Raw genomic sequence first — 22,281 nt, 5'->3', positions numbered from 1 at the left:
TGAAAAACTGGAAATAAAAACGTTAGTTGAGTAAAACCTTTTCAAACTTGAAGATTACTAGATAAAACCCGTGCTTTCATAATTCGTATTATTTTTGTTAACAATAAAATAGGTATTTTTGTAGAAACTGGAGCATGCCATAAAATACTTAAAAAACTTTTTAAAGGTGAATTACACATTGTTTTAATTCATAAAGTATGTAACAATACGAATCAAACAATTTTAACAGATTTGCTTTAAAGCTGCTTTAAATAATTTTGTTTTACAAAAGCAAATTATTCTTTATTTAAAACAAATACGTACCTAATTATTTCCAAACTGTATAGCGTGTCCTTCCAACGTATTTGTAATTATCAATATATTGTATGCAATTAACACAAATTTATCAACCTCTAAAAGGCTTTAATAAACAGTATTTGTTGAACGAATAGTACGCATTGTTTACTCATTAAAGTGTTCAATGTTATCTGCATATAAAAGTTTTAATTCAAAGTAATTGGACACATTTATTTTCACTACTTTTATGTATGTCAATGAAAACAAGTTTTAATGACAGACCACAGTAGTGCATGTAAACTGTCAAAATCCTACTCTAGATGGTTTTGTAGTTTTACACCTCTGTGGAGGAATTTTTTACTTTTTTTAACTTTAATCACAAACCAGACTACGTCACAAATAACCAATGGTGCAGTCAAAAGTCAAAACCCTTTTATTGTGTTTCATAGAGTAGTAAAACTCACAATAAATGTATTTGAACCTGGTTTAAATAGTTCTATAAAAGTTTTTGTACTTTTACACCTCCATGGAGGTAATTTTGACAGTTTTTAGTTTAATAACAGACCAAATAACCGAAAATTGTTTCAAATAACTGAGTTATTTGGGATTTTTGGCTAAAGTTCACTGAAATGTTGGTATTTGTTGGCTTATATTCTAAGCGTCACCATATTGGATTTCAATTTGTCAAAGTGGCCATTTTGTTTAAAATTGGTCTGAAAAACACGAATTTTGTCTCCCTTTTGCTTTAAATGGCACCGTTTTGGAAATAACCTCTAAAATATGTAATTTTTGTAACAGTTTTCAGGCTGTGACCCCCTTAAGGAAAATAAATTTTGAAAAATTACACTTTATGCCATATTTGTACAATTAACCTAAAGGTATTTAGGTAGTCAAAGTGAAATTTCAAAATTAAATTTTTTTTAAAAATTTGAAAATGGTCAAAGAGACCAACAATTGTAGGCCTGTTATTCTAATATTGGATTTCAATTTGTCAAAGTGGCCATTTTGTTTAATTTTGGTCTGAAAACACGAATTTTGGGCCCGTTTTGTTTTAAGTGGCACCGTTTTAAAAATAACCTCAAAAATTTAAAGAAAAATGTAAAGAAAATTAGACACAATTAGTAGTATAATAGTGTTGCTTATTATACTGATTTATAAGATATATTTGTTTGAACTTAACAATGCGGTTATTCATTAAAGTAAACATTGTCGTTCGCAATGTTCCGGGAAAATTCTTGAAACTGGGCGTTCGCTTACCTAACCGACACACTCGAACTAGGACTAACAGCTTTTGTGTCTATAGTATAGTGTTCCATCATTACAACATCACCTAGCTATACTGCCAAGGCTTTCGGGTTAATCCTCGAAATGCCACTGCATTACGGTATGCGACGATTCTACTGCATCATGTAAAGCTAATTAACCGTCGAGACTAGCCAAAAGGGCTTAGCCAAACATTTCTAGTATAATTCATAACTAATGGCCTATATGGACTGTGATACTCTAGAGAGGAGCGTATATTGTGGTGTAGCGAAAAATAGGTTTCAAGTGTTTATCCATCAAATTAATAGCAACATTAAAAATTACTGGCTATAAAAAGCAGTTTAATCGAATTGATTGGAGCCTCCAGAAGTGCTCTAAAAGCAGGTAAAAAGTAATCTTCCGACAGTGTTCAGATATAAAAACGTAATGCTGTGTTCCTAACTATTATTGTGTTCCAATACAATTAAGTCCCTATTCGGAAAATACTTGGCCATTGTGAGATTCCGATCGAAAGGTTAGCACTGTGTTCGTTATTTGATTCTTAACATTGTTGTTTCTTTTTGAAATTACCATTTGCGGTAGACCTTTTCTGGTAAATGATTTTTTATTACTTTTGGTATTCTCTGCAGGCCAAACACTTTGAACACGTGTGCGCTAGGCGTGACCTTTAACTAAGTTTTAAATTAGAATTTTGTTGTTAAATTATGCATTCTTTTAACGTACTTTAAAAAAAGTAAATCTCTAGAGTATGTACATAAAACCGCAGGTCAAATACAGCGTAAGCCTCGTATTCTTTGGGGTTCATTTTGGAATATTAATATATTCACCCTTCTGCTATTTCGGTTTCATAGCGACACTAGAGCTAAAATATATTAACCTGTTCTAAATAAGGGTAAGTATTATTATGTATAATTTATAGGTATTACATGTGAGCTTTGAAATATTGTAGAAACTAAGAAATATTTCACCGAATATGGCAAATCCCGGTTAAATTATTAACAAACGATGCGCCCTGAAAAGCTGTAGATTACTGAATTCACATTAAAATATAATGCCTAAATTCTGGATGGGGTGTTTTGTAGTATCGGCACGTAGATCTCTTTTATAAACTGTTGCAAACGTGCTTTTCTTATAGGTGCCATTAAAACACTCTTTTGTGTGCAGACACATCACTCATTTTTTGCTCTTATAATCACGATAACTTCTCTCAGAAGATACATTATACCTAATGCAACCTAAAAACTTTTAATTGGAAACAACATTTTTGCTGGTTGTGTTCAATCTATAATTGTAATTTGATTTTCAAGTTTAATTGAACGTCATATGTGTTGTATCCTCTCTGCGGTCAACAATCTCCGGCAATCTCTACGGCTAATTCATAGCAAGCTTATTACGAATTTAACAAGTTCCTCCTTGCCCTAGTTTGGAATTAAATTTCCAAATTGTGGGTTTGTTCATAAATAAATGCTCTTTCCGCTGGATCTGGTTTCCTTTCGATCTCTTAAGCTTGTACACGGGCTCTTTTATTATTCAAGACTTAACAATTGGAGTTTCATGTCTCTACTATGCCCGTGTTTTTCATGGAAAAATGATAATTTGAAAATGTAGGAAAGTGCCATTCAGACCATCAACCTGATTAATGAGGATTTATGAATAAATAAAATTTATTCATATAGCAGCTTAAAGAACGAATTTCATCACTGCAGCAAATTTAATCTAGTAGGTAAATTACCGTACCAAAAAATTTGACCGGTTAATTACCAATACTGTGTTTCTGGCAGTTTTAACAGACGGCACACACATCAAATAGGAAATTTAATGAGGATTCCAAAAATGTGCTTAAAACAATCATTTTCTGACTCCAAGTGGGTTTTACAGGCGATTTTGTCCCTGACTGTTCTTTAAACCGAGTTCAAATTTCAGACCACAAATTCAACTGATTTTTGTTGTGCACCAAACCAGTTTTTCCTAAATAACTCGAGAACGGTGAAAGTTACAAAAAAAGACCAAAAATGTTTCTAAACAACTCCTTAATTCAGCACCATACGTTTGCAGGACCGTTTTTCTTCCAGTATACAGTGTGTGCATGAAAAGTATGGTGATTGAGTGTCTTTGGTCACCCTGTACGCAATTTTTCAGATAGAATTTTTTGATTTACACCACTGGAAAGCGGAGCTGAAGACGGTTAATTTGAGTGATTCAACCTCCCTGAATTCCCAAAAATAACCGAGTTACAAGGTGCTCAAATTTGAAAAATTTGTTGAATCAAACCAGTTTTTGCTAAATAATTCAGAAATAGTGAAAGTTACGCAGAATTTGAAAGAGAACAAAAATGTTTGTAAAACACTGCTAAACTCATCCCTAGAAGTTTCACAGTCCGTTAGAGATGCTACTATACAGGGAGTGCAGGAAAAATGTAGTGATTCAGGTTGGCCACCCTGTACACAATTTTTAAGATAGAATTTTTGCTTTACTCCACTGTATAGCGGAGCTTAAGACGGTTAATTTGAGTGATGTTTATTTAAGACATATGACATATGAAATATACTTGACTTGACAGAGACAAATTAGGAGAGATAAATTAGGTTGTCTCTTCGTGTTGTTATTTGGTTGTTATACTAAATTTTTAATAAAATGACCATCAAAAATATGTTTAATAGTGGAAAAAACGCTATATTATACACGGTTTAGACAGCTTTTATTGAGGACTTGTCCCTTGATAATTCTTTCACATCAGGTGTTGAAATAAGAACTCTCCCAATACAACAGTATTTATAGAGTAGTATTTCAGGAAAATATACACTATAATGTAAACTTATATGAAAGTACGAAAAAGAAATATGTAAATGCGGCTTGTGCCAGACATATGCTTATATATATTTCAGGTTCCACCTCTTAGATGCAAATTTACAGTTTTGCAGAGAAAAGCATGTGCCCTTCGAGAATTTTCCCCACTAAATTTCTGGTTCATGTATCAGGTCGTCAAACAACTTTCTCCAGTACAAAAGATGTTTTTTGTGTAACATCGAACGTTTTACTCTTAATAAGGAAAACATGCCATTAAAGCCTTCCGAGCATGCTGGCTCTCAGGCAGGGTGATGGCCACATAAATTTCGTTGAAAGCTTTTCCCCATTCCATTCAAATTGATATGTGGCCATAATATTGTTCTGTCAATGCAAATACGAGAACGATTTACGTTGTACTATTTATTAAGTTAAGTTTCAAGTTTGCCCACTATTGAGTTATAACTAACCCAATTCATGTGTTTCTATTATCTACGTTGGTATTTGTTTTACTGGTGAATCTGGTGTGTCAAGCGGAAGGTGTTTAGTGGAATAGTAAAAGAGAAACCCCGTAAATCAAAATGTAAGGCACCCTAAATTCGGCTTTGATAATTAACTCATTTTCAGACATTAGCGCTCATTTCTCAAAGTTCATGCGGGTTCATTATTTAATAGTCGACCGTCCGAGAGTTTCAGGACTACCCCTTTGAAAACATAATTTTTCAGTGGGTATTTTATATTCTGAACTTTGTTGCATTTGGTCCGTGAAAATTACTCTCACTGTGTTGAAACCAGGACAATAAATGTAACACGATTATAGCTGCAATGGAGTTTTTGATCAATTAAGGCAATACGAGAGCTATAATCGAAAAGGCAATATATCAGCGAAAATACGTGCTTTGTAAATGCATCAAAGGTCGCAAATTGAATAAATTCCCTAATGTGAATAGCTGTGTCAGGGGCGCACCTGAAGAAAAAGCAATTACATTTAATTTGAAACTGTGTAAAACGCATTAAGTTCGTGTCAAGTTATTTGATTAGTTGCTTTTCATTACATTCTACAGCTCTCAGATTCGCTATAAATATTTCTCTTTTTCATTTAAAATACGCAATTTCACATACAAAAAAAATAACGTCCCTAATCCAACACCACCATATTTACCCATTGCTAATTCAATTAACATTTGCAACTCAATTCTGATCAAAATTTTCTTCTTCAAGGCTTAAATATGCGAAATGCTCAACGCCGTCCCGAATGTATGCATTTTATTCCCCAACAAAAACCTTATTTCCATTTGTTAATCTAAACAAGAAATACTCAGAATAGTTATGTGCACTCCTGCATCCACGTACGGAATTGAAATGGGTCTAGCTTGGGTTATTGAAAAGAAAAAAATCCCGCAATTGAATTTGGAATTAATTCGGCGGAAATTTATTTACAAACAGTTTACCATGCGTATAGGTGCATAATTTTCTGGGACAATTTCAAACTATGGGCAAATGCTGAATACCAAGTTTTAAAAATACTTAGAATGCTAAACTCGACGGATGATATGTAGTTCTAAATAGTTGAAAAAAATTGGAATGGAGGAAGAATTGAAGAGTGTATGAGGTTTGTAAAGAGGTGGAAAGGAGTATCTGGTTGATTTATAAATTGATGGAAAAGATTCAAATTTGAGAAGAATGATGTGTGTGAAAATGAGAAAGAACATGAATGGAAAAGGGAGAAGAGCACGCTTTTAAGGACAGTAAAATGCTTTCAGCACTTGATTTGACTCTCCAAAGTCTCTCTCTTTTGACTATTCAAGACACAAGCCTTCCGGCTTTAATTTGACAACTTGAAGACAGCAAGAAACTTCCAGTTTCCAATAAGATGTTATCCAGCTTCTATTTGACAATTGCTACGCGTTAAAATGCCTCCAGTATTAATTTGACAACTAAAAGCCTTAAAGAAAGCATTCAGAAAATGCTATGCTGAACTTGTTTTGACATCCCCAAGGCTTTAGATAGGCGTTTTTGTCTATACAAAGACAATAGAAGCCTAAATGCTTCAAAAAAGCTTCAGGCAACATTTTTGAAGATACAAGACAGAACGAAGCCTTTCGGTTTTTACTAGACATTTTAAAGATAATAAGAAATTCTTAATGAAAGCTTTCAGGCAGCATTTTTGATTTTTCAAAGACAGAAAGAAGCCTTCTGGCGTTTACTTGACATTTTGAAGGCAAAAAGAAGTTGTCAGTCTTCAATAAGCCGTTCTCCAGCTTCTACTTGACAATTTCTAAACGTTTTAATGCTTGCAGTAGTGATTTGACAACTGAAATTCTTAACGAAAGTTTTCAGGTAGCATTTTTGATTATTCAAAGACAGAAAGAAGCCTTCCAGCTTTTACTTGACATTTTTAAGGCAATAAGAAGTTGTCAGTCTTCAATAAGCCGTTCTCCAGCTTCTACTTGACAATTTCTAAACGTTAAAATGCTTGCAGTAGTGATTTGACAACTGAAATTCTTAAGGAAAGTTTTCAGGTAGTATTTTTGATTATTCAAAGACAGAAAGAAGCCTTCCGGCTTTTACTTAACCTTTTTAAGGCAATAAGAAGCTACCAGTTTTCAACAAGCCGTTCTCCAGCTCCTATTTGACAATTTATAGTCATTAAAATGCTTCCAGTGGTTATTTGACAGTTTAAGAAGTCTCTCTTGTCTTCAAGAAAGTGTTTTTTTCTGAATTTAATGATGTGAGTGTGAAGAAAGGAGGGAAATTGGATTTTGGAGCAGTGGGGGTAATAAATAAAGGGGGAGAAGGAGTGATCAGAGGCGTATACAATGTCAATTCAAATGTTACTTCTTTGGAAATGTTCTGTCATGATCTGCGAAAACGAGTAAAATCAAACTGACTCTAGAGTGTCTCTGATGATGCTAATTTGTTTCGAAACCATGGAATTAACTAACATATCATAAATTCTGTATTTTTTTTTCAATTATCTACTAAACCCCGAAAATATTTAAACTAAATTAACCAAAGGTACAAGAACACTGCAACGCTTCTACGTAGCAACGATAAATACCCATAATTGTCTACTTAAACCCAGCTTTCATCCTTACAATTTGGAAGTAACTATAGGTATAAGGTAACTTTAATTAAATCAACTTGCATTCTAATATAGAAGTGAAATTAAGTTTCAAAATATAGGTAGGTTAAATCACATTACTGTATTTCGCTTATAAATTTGTTTTACATTTTTTACAACCCTACAATTTAAAATTCAAATTTATTGCTTCTGCTTGTCATAAAGAATTTCGGTTTAAATTTAAGGCGAAAATCGCAAAATAATAATGAAATTAATTTGCGTACGAAGTAAAATGTCGAGGACGAGAATAAAGGGATAATTTAGTCACGTATTACGGTTGTTATCTGGTAAATTACGCAATTTAATTAAAAAATGATGGGACTAAGTTTTTAAGGTAAAGAAGGATACATTATGAATTTTTTAGTGCCATTTTCAAACTTCTTACTTAAACTAGTCTCCCTGAAGAACAAGAAGCTCAAATTTGAAATACTGTGTCCTCCTTCTTCATTTCAGACAGAAAGAGTGACTTTTTAGTGAATGTAAAACTTACTCAAAAAAAAAATATCATAATTTATTTGCTCAAATACAAATATCAAATGGGGGAAAAAACTGTAATCACTTTTTTGTGTGAAAAATGTAAACAGAATGAAAAACCTGCACCCTATTTCATATACAAGATTAAATAGGGTGCCGACAGTGTAATTACGAAAAAAGCTTACAAAACATAATTGATTTTTCTGTGGAAGTAATATGAAAATATTACAATATTTCTGTATATCGAGAAAAAAATATGTTCAACCCTAACAAAGCAACTCCTCAATGTAAAACATTGTAGATGATATATTACGAGAAATACAAATAATACGGTATTGGAAAGTTGAAGACGAGGTTTCGGTAAACACAAAGCATCGGAGATTATGAAAATTGACTCTGGGGAGAAATTCCGCATAAGGAGCCCTTACCATTTGTAATTTTATATTCGAGGCTAAAGAAAAATTGCTTATATAAAATTCACATGTATGATTGCGAATAATTGGCTTACGAAAATGTGACAAGTTTTTTTTTATTTACTAATGCAATATCTCATTTCATGCAAGAAGTGACTGGAGTCCCAAAGGGCAGCCCTTCCCGTTCAGGCAATATTAACAATGACAGGGTAATATGCAAGAAACCAGACTAAAGAGGATGTCCTTTTCACTTGATGGAGGTCTTAACAGGGAACAAAAAACATGTGGGACATTAAAAACTTTTGTCGCTATGTGTTTTTGTTTAGTTCCTAAACAAATTACCGAAAGTATAAAGGCGACAATTTACAAAGAAGTTACAAATACCTTTCCGCTAAAATGTTGACAGGAGAAAGTAATGGAAAGGCAAACGAAACCAAAAAGTAAAATCACTTTGCTGGAGATATTTAGACTTGAAACTTCTGGATTTGTATTCCCTTGGAGGATTCCGGCAACCCCAAATTAGGTTTAGTTATTCACTTCTGTCTATGTTTATTGCCGACCGAGTATTTCCAGATTGGGGTGTTTTGTTCTACTATTACAAGAAGTTTAAATTCAAACACAACAAAAATGTATGCAAAAATTATCATTTAAAAAGTTTTCATTTACATTAATGAACGGAAATCCAGGCGCGCAAAGATCTTTTTGCACCCTTATTTTTGGTGCTTAATTAATTATGCAAGCAAAACTTAGCTGGCTTTAATCATTTATTAACTTTTTCTGACAGAATTCTTTCGAATACTTGATTTTCCCATAAACAAAATTTAAAACTTTCAACAAAGTTGTCCTCCAAATGTTACTTAATCAATTAAAGTTTTAATAAAAGAGAGAACGATGTACGCTTTTAGCATATGCGACGTACTTATCGATTAAAAAGTCTGGATAAAAATGGCAAGCGAGGCAACTTTTGCATTTACGTTGACCATCTCGCACTTCAAATATTTGCAGTTGAAATTCAGCACGAAGGCCTAAGCTAAACTAATCAATTTTTAATACCCAAAATCAACATCAGATTAAATAACTTAACGTGTGTGAAATTCGCCATTTTCAGACCCCAACCCAAATAAGACTAACGCTCTCGAACGCGTCAAAGCGCAAAATAATTATATTAGCATCGAATTTGGGGAAACAGATGCTGCCCACCCTGTAAGAAGTATTTCCAGTAATTCCCTCAAAATTAATACAAGATGGATGTAATGCCTCTTCTTTGAAAGGAAAATTTCTTTACAAACTTTTCTATTTTACATTAAATCTATGTATTTTAACAATTCTAAATAAGGTAATTTAGTAAAGATGTATTGGAAGTTTCCTAGGTAAATCTTTTTGAAGTTGGATAACTTTTTTCACATTTTTTAGAGCAAAAGCTTACAGGTATGTAGACTTCCTTGCATACAAATCAAATACAAAAATCATTGTAATAGCTACATTACAAACTTTTTTTTAATAAATCAGCTTCAGTTAGTGGATATGAAACTGATAAATTGCAGCTCAAGGAATTCGAAGCATTTTAGCGTGTATTCGGTACCTGATGCATGTATGTAAATGTTTGAAATTCAATTTTATGATTTGCATCGTTTCCCCATCTTGGAATGGGTTTATCGACCGTCCATGACAAAATTTTAAGATTGATTCTGCAAGCCCAAGCATTTATGTTTCCTTGCTCAAAATTCAATTTTCTAAAATCGTCTGCAATATGTATGCTTTTTTAATTAACTGTTACTAAATATGTTCTTTTATGAAATGTATTAAATCATTTTATTTCTATCAATTTAACCAAAATTTTGAAGGCTTCCATTTAGACCATAAGAGATCTTGTTATGTTAACAAATGTAATACGATCAATAATTCATAATAAATTAAATTTATTGATCAGGAAATGCATTTTTTTAGAAAACAAAATGTGTAATTATAACAAAGACAAAGGAAAAAGGAAAGGTAAGAAAAATTAAGGCAAAGGAAAATTAACAATCAAAAGGCGACGGATTAGAGAATAAAATTGAATGCTAAGTATTGGTATCGCTTTATTTATTATCCTAGGAAAACTACCAAAAATGTGTTAGTCAAGATATGTTTGCAGAAAACAGAAAATTCTAGAACTTTTACAACATTAGCACCCAAATTGTTGTATATTTAAGTTTAGTGAATTTGGTTGTAAATGCATGATTTTCGAGATCTCTGCACAGTTCTCTAATATAGAGTACCTCAAAAGTTAAAAACATTCTTGCAAGAAAATTACCAAAACAGAAACAAATCACATAACCTCAAATGAAGAGAAACTAAATCCTAATGATGGGCGTAAATTTACCGTGTTATTTACCAGTAAAGTAAAGTTTGCTTGAAAGATATCAATATCCTGTCATGGCTGTCATGAATTTAAAAAGTCATAAATTTGAATCTGAGTTTAGCAGTTCTTTATGAACATTTTTGATCTCCCTAAAATTTTTCGCCGTTCCTAAGTTATTTAGCAAAAACTGGTTTGATGCAACAAATCAGTTGAAATTGTGGTTTGAGCACCTTGAGTTCAGGGTGATTCAACCATTTAAAAGAACCGTTTTAGTTCCTTTTTCCAGTGGTGTAGAGTAAAAAATTCTGTCTTAAAAATTGCTTTTGAAAGTTTGAACTGCCAAAAACACAGTTTGTAGGGACAGTCAGAGACAAAATCGCCTGTAAAACCCACTTGGAGTAAGAAAATGATTGTTTTAAGCACATTTTTGGAATCCTCATTAAATTTTCTATTCAAAAACCTGAAAAAACACTACAAAATTTGCTACAGTCAGGAGGAAAAGCGGTATCAAAGTTTGAACTGCCAGAAACACAGTTTGAAAGAACAGTCAATGACCAAATCCTCTGTAAAACCCACTTGGAGTAAGAAAATTACTGTTTTAAGCACATTTTTGGAATCCTCATTCAATTTTCTATTCAAAAACCTGAAAAAACACTACAAAATTTGCTACAGCCAGGGAGAAAAGCGGTATCAAAGTTTGAACTGCCAGAAATACAGTTTGAAAGAACAGTCAATGACCAAATCCTCTGTAAAACCCACTTGGAGTAAGAAAATTGCTGTTTTAAGTACATTTTTGGAATCCTCATTAAATTTTCTATTCAAAAACCTGAAAAAATACTACAAAATTTGGTACAGTCAGGGAGAAAAGCGGTATCAAAGTTTGAACTGCCAGAAACACAGTTTGATAGAACAGTTAGGGACAAAATCGCCAGTGTGCAGCGTATAAAGCTTTTGATAATTAAGTATATTCAATATTTATGTTACTACTTAGTATTTCGAACTCAATTTTGTATTATTATTTTATTTAAACAACATGTTTATTATACTTTGCAACAGTTCAATTTGACAAAAATTCAAAAAAAAATTGAGAAAATATCTTAGTTTAGTTGTTACCATCATATATTTTGTATACAGGATGTTACAAAACTGAGGACTTCCTCTTCTTCTTCTTCTCAAACATACCTCTACAACTTTCGTTATAACATTTATTCTAATTACACGTTTTTGTAATGCAAATACAGAATGAATATCTGTATTGCATCCCTAGATGCCAGAATACTATGCCATATCTTAACAATGATTCAAAATTTGCATAATAAACAATCTTTAGTGTATCCGATGTTACATAATTGCTAAGGACCCTAATGCTATAACCTACTTGACTCAACTCAATGTTGATAAATAATAAATAAAAATAAACTTAAAATGTGCAACTCCCAAAACTTTACCGTTACCGTATTACTATAATAAGTTTGGTGTGGTTTTATTCTAAAAAGAAATAAGTTTGTCTTATTTTTATTAACAATTAATTTATTTTGTGTAAACAATTTATAAATTTTTTGAAAGTGAGTTTCATCAGCATATATGTTAGAGTAGTTTTAGGATTATATTTATTCCTTTGTTTTTAAATTTTAAAATTTAAAATTTTCCTAAATCTAACCTAAAATTAACCTATTTTTAGTTGTTTCATACTCTCTTCATATTATTAAATGTTTTGCAGTTTTCAGAAGAACAAAAATGTATGTTATATTACTACCTCTGAAATGCTATGATTTTTGTGTAATTTCACTCCCAATACTTTTAGGGATTCTACAAGCAAGTGCATTATCATATTATTTGGTATTCCTCTTTATATATGATGAAGGTTAACAAGGAAGACAAAACTTGATGATTTTCAGAGTTTACGTAAAGTTAATGTGTAAAATAGACCCGGTTACATCAAGAAAAACACAATTAAAATTTGACAACTAAACTTACTATGTTAAATGATGTGAAAAGCGATGAATATTTCATGACATTAATATCAAAGCACTATTTGAATCCCAAAATGTCATTTTAAGAATCTAAAGTTGCTGGATCAAAGTGATTCACACTATATACAAGTGTTTTAGACTGTTTGTTTTTTTTGCGCTGGTACCTCATTATAATATCGAGTAAGAAGATGATAGTCAGACATTAACCTAACTTAGTTTGACCTAGTTTTGACCCACTGTACCAGTAAAAATTGATATAGAATAAAACTGTAAAAACTTACCTTTGGAGTGCCCATATTGGGAAGAGTGGTAACAGCGGCTCCCATGGTGGGAGCAAAAGCTGGAACCGTGAACGGAACGAACAACATTGGGGAGGCTGTATTTGGTGTAGAAACCTCGGAATCAGTCGCGGAACTGGTGTTCTGAACGTTGGTTTGGGACTTGTTGCAACCGCAAGTAGTAACAACAACTTGAGCCGGTTGAACCACTGTTTTTGTAGGTTGAGGTTGCACAGCAATCTGAACCGGTATCTGCACAGTCTGAGTGGGATAAGGAGCAGACCTGATATTGGAATCGCGTTGATTACGAATGGGACCGACAGGATCTTGTTGTGGTTGATTCTGGGGCTGCCAAACGGCGCAAGGATAGACGCCGACAAGGCTGTAGCCCACAAGTGCTGGTGGAGAAGCCAAGGTAATGGATAATAAATAACTGGAAACAACAAATTCGGCTGCTAAATTGCAGCGTTTTAGCCACTCGCACTAAACTCGCGCGTTTTCCTATCACGTGACAAGATGCGTGGAAAGGATGCGTGTTTACTTGTTTACCCTGTTGATCATGTCACAAGCACCACGTGCTGGGGGGGTTTGTTTACGCGCGCTCTGCGTTTTACGATTCAAACCCAACATGAATTCTGTTTGTCAGTTTGAAAGATGACGGTCCGGGAGTCGAACAACCAAACTGGAATCACAGCAGCTAAAGCAAACCGTCGCGTTTGAGGTCACAGTCGAACGATAAATAAGCAGCTATAGAACAGAACAGCCACCCCTAAAGTCGGTTTCACTGCTGAAGGCGGCAACGCGTGCTCACGCGGGGGCTGGCCGCCATCGGGCGTGTCGCCGCCACTCTAGGACTACCCCTAACACTTTCACGGACATTGATATTTCTTGCATTTCGCCTCTATATTAAACACTTTATTCATTCACGCTTCTGTTCATTGATGAATCTTAACTCCGAATATCACATCTTTTCACACTCATTCGAATATGAAATATATTACTTACAGCAAAATAACAAATCAACATGAAATTCATTATTAATTAAATTACGTAAAGAATATAAACCATAATAAAAACAGCTTGGTTGTTAAAAGTATATGTGGAAATCAAAAATAGTAAACTGTATGTATGTTAATTACGTTAGAATAAGTGTATTAAGTCAAATTGTTAACAATACAGGAAGAGATGCACATAAGTATTTTACTATCTACCTTTTAGACGCTAGTAAACTTGAGGCCCTCATAACATAAACACTAATTTACTAAAAATACAATCACATTACACAAGCAGACAATCACACATTTTAATGAAATTAACAATAAAGCACAAAACAAAAAACCCTAACCTCATATTTAAAGTAAATAAACTTCGAAACGGTGCACTCTTTAAAAAGTTCAAGAATTCTTTGTTCCTTACCGCTACACTCAATTTTTCATGAATAAGAAATTTTTTCTCTTTCATGACGCTCCCCCATACATGAAATTTATTTTGACTTCTGCCAGAGGCACTTAATTTGTTTAAGATATCAATTAATTAACCTAACAACAAAAAACTTCATTGTTGTTCTTGGTGATTTTCTAGCAATGTGCATAACTCTAGAGATTATGATACACCAGTATTTAACTTTGTAATAGAAAATATCAAAAATAGTTTTTGCAGTTTAGGCGATTTTCATTCAAAGTAATAATAACTGAAAAAATTCTATAACGTCACATTGCTTCACCATTTTAGAAAGTTAATTCGTATTAAGAAAAAAGATACTAAAATCAACATAACTTTATTTTTAATATTTTTGTTTGTAGCATTCCTGACATTCAGATTATTGGGTGTTTGAATTTACTTTTTCAAATCCTTGTTAAGTTTTTATATTTTAAAATAATTCTAATTAGGCGGGTTTATCCAACATCTTTATTCTTAATTCATTATTGTTAGTTCTTACCGTGTAATTTTATGGTGCTGTTTACACAAGTTCTAAATACTTAATTCGTAATTTTAGTTGCTAATGCCCAACCTTCAAAGTTCCCAACTTATAACTTTTCAAGAATTAAGAAAATATTTCTTTTTTGCTTGCGTTTATTTGACGTTTTGACGTTTTTGACGCTCTGCAAACGTCAAAAAAATATGTGATATAACCTGTTACAAATTTTAGTTATTTAATTTCATTTGTTTTGGAAAAAATAATTTGCTGATGAAGGAGACATGTTCTTGAACCTTTTAAAAAGATGTTTAACTTGTCAGAGGCCTTAATAATCATTTTGGAAATGCCAGAGGAATTCTACTGAAAACGTTCCAAAAATCGCCGGGGGCTTTTACAAGTGTCTTGAACCTCTTAAGAATTTTTTTAACTTGTCAGAGGTGTTAAGAATAATTTGGAAATGCCAGATGCCTCTAAATACTACAGAAAACCTCCCAACAACTGCGAAAAACTGCTATTAGTGTCAAACTTTTTTTCAAATTTCCCGTCGACTCTAAATACTACTAAAAACTTCTCAAAAATTGTCAGAGGCCTCTACAAGTGCTCTAAACATTTAAAACTCCGTTACACTTTTTTTCTTTATTTCTGAATATCAATGTCAGTAAAACCATGTCGATTTTTGTCTGTTTATTGTCTCTGTTGCACTTAGAAATTGATCAGAAACAATGTTGCCAAATATTAAGAATACTCATGTGACATCACTCTTACAGTTTTTTGTTAATTGCAAAAATATCATATCAGACATGTTCCTATATCATTTTTAAAATAAAACCAAACATTAGTGTTTTAATAACCGTTTCTGTTTATTGGTTTGGATACAATCATTTTGCATTTTTAACGTACCATGGCAAATGTACGATTCCTTTTTTGCACAATATTTTATGAATTCAATGAAAACATTCATATCAAATAATAATCACCAGAATACAGTGAAATTTAGTTTTGTTATCAAAAATAGTTTTCATCAGCAGTAATGTGTGTTTTACATGCCAGACATTGCAACTTTACTGGGTTTCTAAGATTTGAAGAATTGTGGAATGAAACTCTTAAATAAAAGATAAAGGTTTAGATGAGAATATGTAATATGTTTCAAGTGTATTAGAACTATAATGTAAATTCCACCGAAAGTTGGGATACTCTTGTAAGGATATTTCTCAAAAATCACATCTTATGCAATTTTGAACCACGTCAAGTTTACTCCTTTTCTTATTTTTATGGTAGTTTTCCTTTAATTGAGAAATCTGTTTCTCAAAAGGTTTGAAGTATGGCAGCTATGACGCGTAAACTGTACTAATAATAAACCTTCCAGCCCGATTTTAATAAGGATCTTAATGTCAAATATGCAAGATTACCACTTGACAAGCTGAAAGCAAATTAAAAGTTATTTGTTCCAAGTAACTTACTTAAGCGCGTAAGCAAACTTTTTTAGAACTATGTAGGTAATAAAATTGCGAAAGTTTTGCAACCGCCAAACTATATTAAGTTGTTGGGTAGTCAGACCAGAGAGGATCATCTGACCATTTAAAGTCGATTTAGCGGTTGTGTTAGTTTCTGCGGTCCGACAAGGGTTACAAATTTAATTTCTTGCATAGTTTCATTAATCAAAGTCCTTCGTCCACGGTCTAGAGAATACATTCAGCTCTTGCAATCCCTGTCCCTCTAATTCACAAATTAATACATTATGTTGCACAAGCTCAATCATTTTGTCAGTTGCTATACACCGTGATATTTGACCATCAAGAGTGATAAGTTATATTTTATATGACAATAATTAACATTGCTTTGAAAGTACGAAGTAGAGTAACTGTAACTGTAAGTAATAAAAATATCGCCAACGGCCTGGCTGGATGTATGCAAATATGAATTTTATATAAAGAGCAGACACTTTATTTCAAAAATAATAGCCACAAGGGACTGAAACATTTCAAAAGTTTCTTATTAAAGTAAAGCAGAGCCTCGCATGAGTTTTAATTTAAACATAAAAAAATCAGTATAAATTCTGTTCAGAAAGTTGCTTTGATGTCCCCGCGGATATTTTGTCCACGTGATGAATCAGTCACATTTTTATGACAAAGCTAAGTGAAAGTAAGTTTTAAAAAGACTTTTGAAAGTTTAATTCCCAAGTGGTTTAACTGTTACGTCTAAGATGACGGGTCTACGTTTGATGTAAAATTTATGGTCTTATTGACAAATACGACAAAAGTCGTAGACTGTCTCAATATATCTTTTAGTTATTTCCTCGCATTGTTCATAAATAAGTTTCTTTGAATTTTAGAGTTCCTTAGGGAAAATACGTGGAAGCAGGTGATTCCTTTTCAACTTTATTCGCGGATGCATATTCCAACACAACTCAGATATTAAATTTAAAACAAGTAAAAATTAATTAGAGCAGGAAAATATAACAGGCTTCATGTATTTGAGCTCAGAAACTTTAACGCTTAATGAAACTCTATAAGAATAGAGCTTTATTCAAACTTGTATAGGCCAAAAAGAAAGTAATCAGATTTGAAACTGGAAAGCACTAAAAAATTCTTTTAAAATGTTTTAAAAATGTCAAACGTATGAATATTTTCTTAACAATAAAATAACCTCTGACGAGCACTACGGTTTTTGCAAAGGGATGTGGCACATCTGTGGCAAATGTAATCGAGGATATTTTCAAAGCTTTCGATAAAAAAAAATGAGTATATCGATATTGTTGGGTTTCTCTAAAGCTTTTGACACAATCTAATAGGATTTATGGTAGCACAATGGTTGCTTGAACCTAACAGTGGTGCATTGAGTGAATTGTATGTTGTACGAAAACGACAAGAATTGTGTTTGTTAGTAAAGATGGGATCGTAAAATATTATTGCACTGTCAAATGAGGAAGTTTTGAATATCATTTGATAACTGTCAGTGTGTAAGTGACCACTATTTTAACATCAATTGTTTTATCCTGGTAACATTTGAACTTTGACACTTGCAAATTCAATTTTTTTATAGTCACGTGATTGTTTTATTTAATTTGAATTTTGACAGTTTTAATTTGACGTCGCAGACAATTTTCAAGTTCAAAACTGTATTCATTAGGGTCACGTGACTATTTTGACTATTTTTTCAACCAGATTTTTTCAATTTGAAATTTGACAGATAAAATTTGACGTCTGAGAAAATGTTCGTCGCTTTAACCCAACAGTGGGGCATTGAGTGAATTGTATGTTCCAGAAAAACGACAAGAATTGTTTTTGTTAGTAGGGATGGGATCGTAAAAACACCTGGTGCATTAAATTCAAAAACTGTATTCATTAGGGTCACGTGACAGTTTTGACTATTTTTTTAAACCAAATTTTTTAAATTTGACAGATAAAATTTGACGTCTGAGAAATGTTTCAAGGTCAAAACTGTATTTTTTAGATTCAGGTGAATGTTTTAATGGCTTCTAAACAAAAAATTGGTGACAGAGTTGAGTCCTGTCAGGTGTCAAATATCAATAAGCGGTTATTAAGATTAAGATTGGTGTCATCTGCAACTTATTCTGACATTGCCTGAAAGTCTGTTTGACTATTTATTTATTATTTGAAGAGGACAGTTCTGTCATTAGTGTCATCTGTCAAATAAGCTGTCGACACGGACGTAACTACTGAATTTTGCACCGGTTGCATTCAGGTGATTCGGTGCAAACGAATGCACCCCTTGTTTTCCCATCCCTAGTTGTGAGATTATTAATTTGGCAACATTTTATAGGAAGTTTGTAGGTAAATTTGATAGTTGAAAACAATCACGTCACCTGATTGTTGTCACCACAGAGCAACATTTTGACATTATATATGGTCACATGACTGCAACGATGCTATTTTAACCGTAAAAAAGAGTCAAGCGACCTTAAAGATTTCATTCGAAGCTTGAAAATAGTCTCGTGACCTTTGTAACTGAATTTGATAGTTGAAAACAGTCACATGACCTTCAGAAATTCTTTTCAACCGTAAAAATGGTCTCGTGACCTTTGTAACTGGATTTGATAATCGAAAACATTTCTATCCACATTTCTAAACGCAACATTTTGACCTTAAATATGGTCACGTGACTGGAATTTAGCCATTTTAACCTTAAGAAGAGTATATTTAGATCTTTTTTTGCATGAATTAGGCAAAATTTTCTGTACACCACACACTGCAAAAGTACAACATTTGTCATTGAAATGAGAAGCTGTAGGATGAACCTAATAAGAATTACTATTAAAAAATGTATTACTTGACTTTTTCTTCAATTCTCAACAAAGACGTACTATTTTCTTAAAAAGTAATTAGATATTAACTTATTTTCAAATTATATATATATCAAGTAATTATAAAGCAATAAATAAATATATTCAAAGTATAAAGTTGGAGAAATTACAGCATGTTATTGATGAGACATATTAATCAAATATTATGCCAAAAACTAACTGGGTAGTTTATAAGTTTCCAAAGTTGGCGAGTTAATTTAAACTTAAGAGTGATAGGTAGACTTTTAATTGAAAAATCTATAAATAAATTGGAAAAGTGGCAGAAACCATTCCTGTTTCTGCCAGTAGCTGAAGAAGTAATGCAACTCCACCAACTCCACTTTATAGCCGCAATGTTTCGAAACCTGTGCTTGGCATACGACACCGCGAACGTGAATGACGTACAAATAACTTATTCATAAAACACGAACAACACATGAATAACATTGAGCAATGGGGATGATAAATAACACTCACGAAAAATTTCACCCTCTGTCGAAGTTTACCTCAAAACGGTCTTTATGTATGCTAAAGGTTGATCTGGGAATGAATATACGATTTCATGCAAATAGGTGCTATCCATTTTGAATGTGTTAATTATTGTTTTAGGGTTTATTCACTACGATATTTTCTCATTGCTGTAATATGTAATTTCAGTAAAATAAAGCGGGTTAACTTTCTGTTTTTCGTCTTCACAGAATAAGCCCCCGTGCTTTTGTTCCAGACAAGGTAGGTGATTTATGCAGCTACTAAAAAGGATTTTGGAATAAGGGGTAAGAGATGCCATGAAAGCTGCTTTTCTCATAGGGCAATGATGCTGAAAATCATTTAGGAATGTCCTTCCTTATATAAACTCAACTTTTTATTACCTTCGTGGATAAGCGTGTTAATTAACTGTTCATATCTAAATTGTAATTAAATGTTTGATACACCTGTTTCCACTATATGCGTTTACTCAGTGTAATCAATTGAGATTATCCTAGAAGGCCACTGAAATTAAATGCAAACTGTTGTTAATATTGTATTTGAGAACTGGGAATATATTTTTGTTGTGTTGGTTCAATGATTTAATAAGGAAACCATATATTATATCAGGTTTTCAGATGGAAAATTCAAAGACCCTTTTTGGGCCCTTTGTGTCATATGTAGTTCTCGCTAGAGTAAGACGGTTAGCTTTAAGTTTTTCGTCTCCCTAATACAGGCCTTACGCTTCGAAGCAGACATTCTGGTTGATTTATACACCTACTAAAAAGGATTTTGGTACAGGGGATAAAAAGTGTTGAGGGAACATCTTTTATTCTAATGAAATGATGCGGAAAATAGGTTCTAAACTTTCTTTCTCCTACAAAGAAAAAAACACAACGGGCCGATTGTTTATTAAAAAAACATCTATTTCTCCTTTTACCTGTTTTGCGAAATACATTATTTCAGGAGAACCGAAATATAAGACCGCTCTGCTCGAAAGACCCCGAATTTTATCCCGAATTTATTTTCGTTACGTGACTTGGGCAGATAATGTTAGGAATTAGGTTCAAGTTGTCCTGGCCAGTATCTGAAAATCAATTACAAAGTTTAGTAGCTCATTAGGCTTTATCGTAATTATAATTGTTTTAATTAAGTATGCAAAAGTTGAGGATTTGAATTAGGCTGTTACTACTCTGTCGGGAATTAAGAAAACCCTCAATTCCTTCGCTCAATTAGCAGGAAACGTTTTATTGTTACATCTTTAAGTCCCTGTATTTTCTAGATTATCACTTTCTCCTTCTTAGTAATCTTAGTACTTATTTTTGTTTTAAGTTTAGCTATATTTGCAAATTTTGTAGCCACTTTTTAGACTTCCTCCAAGTCCAGGAAAAATGTATATGACGTAATTAAATACAGGTTCTTAATGTATGTAACATGATGGTTTACTGGTCTCAATAAATAGTGAAAATGTCTAAATATCCACAAAATGCTCGTTCCTATTATACAACGGTAAGGGGTTTGATTTTTAGAATTTAAATTTGGTCTAATTTATCTATAAATCAGTTTCCTTTACCAAAACTAACAGTATTCCAATTTAGAAACTTTGTTTAAAGTAAAACTTGTTTATTTAACATGTTTGAAAAATAAAAAAACTCTTTAACATTCTCATTCATTAATTCTTTCAATTTTTTTTAAAAATGAAAAATTTTAAAGTGCTCTTTTTGTACTTATTTTACTTGATTTAAGGTCCTTTGGTATAAATATGCTCTTTGATGTGCATTGGAACCCTCCTGGACCAAAATAAAAAATTGCCAAAATTGCATTTTTTTAATTTTTGAATGAAAAGTAACTTTTTTATTTGAACTTATAGATTTCACTAAAACGCCATTTAACTTTATACTGTTATATATTTTTGAAAAGGTAATTTTTTGCTTATTCTAAATCTGCAAAACATGTCCCATTTAAAAAAAGGTATGTTTGGTTCATAACATAAAAACGATTTTCCATGTTGCTAATAATAAAGAAAATACGAGGGTGGTTCCAAAATGACATATTTTGAAAATCACTCTGTAGTTCAGAAAAGAGGGCAGCTATGGAAGGTATGACTGCACCATCGTGAGTTTCACAAAAATTGAGCACAGCTTCGCGAAAACCGCATTGCTCAATCTTTGCTAGTTTTCAAGATACCCCGTAAAACCATCGAATTTGAGACACCTTGTATACTTACTAGTATAGTACTGTGTCATTCTTGTCACTTTGAGTTGGTTAAAGATTTTTTTGAATCGAGACTTAATCTAATTTCCAAAATGATTTAGTAGGTACTAAATAACTTCCCTTTAAGGTTCATAATTCGAAATTTAGAAGTAAATTTTAATATCAACTTTGAACTACAAAACTTTCTCAAATCAAATCTGCAAAGGAACCCAACCATCCTTTAATCATTCCTGAAACTTGTTTAGGTGAACTCCGTTCCTTTGCTAAGATATTAATTATTGTAGCGAAAATGATTTACCCTTCCTGGAATGATGGAATAGTATAAGATGTTATAAGGGAAATTAATAAGATATCATAATATCCGATGTAGTTCAAAGTCAAAACTTTCAGAGACATGATTATTTCCTTCAGGGAAATATGAAGTGGGTTATACCTGTAACTGTAAGCATCTGGAA

The 22,281-nt window shown here is 32.5% G+C and overlaps 1 protein-coding gene across 3 annotated transcripts in view; it reads right to left on the bottom strand.

Annotated features, from left to right (window-relative positions):
• The window catches only part of LOC145738821 (cytotoxic granule associated RNA binding protein TIA1), a 106,925-nt gene extending 93,117 nt beyond the window's left edge, over positions 1 to 13,808 (bottom strand). For 2 of the 3 annotated variants that reach the window (XM_081993899.1, XM_081993896.1), the window contains exon 1: positions 12,930 to 13,806. In XM_081993899.1, the coding sequence (XP_081850025.1) occupies positions 12,930 to 13,016 (87 nt within the window). In that variant the 5' untranslated portion in view covers positions 13,017 to 13,806. Of the gene's footprint in view, positions 1 to 12,929 lie in introns of all 3 variants that reach the window. The other variant, XM_081993897.1, reaches the window with a different exon arrangement.
• Between the last annotated feature and the right edge of the window lie 8,473 nt (positions 13,809 to 22,281).

The sequence above is a fragment of the Ips typographus genome, linkage group LG16, assembly GCF_016097725.1.
Source record: "Ips typographus isolate SLU linkage group LG16, UJ_Ityp_2.0, whole genome shotgun sequence".
Taxonomy (NCBI): domain Eukaryota; kingdom Metazoa; phylum Arthropoda; class Insecta; order Coleoptera; family Curculionidae; genus Ips; species Ips typographus.
This window is presented reverse-complemented; position numbering and strand designations above follow the sequence as displayed.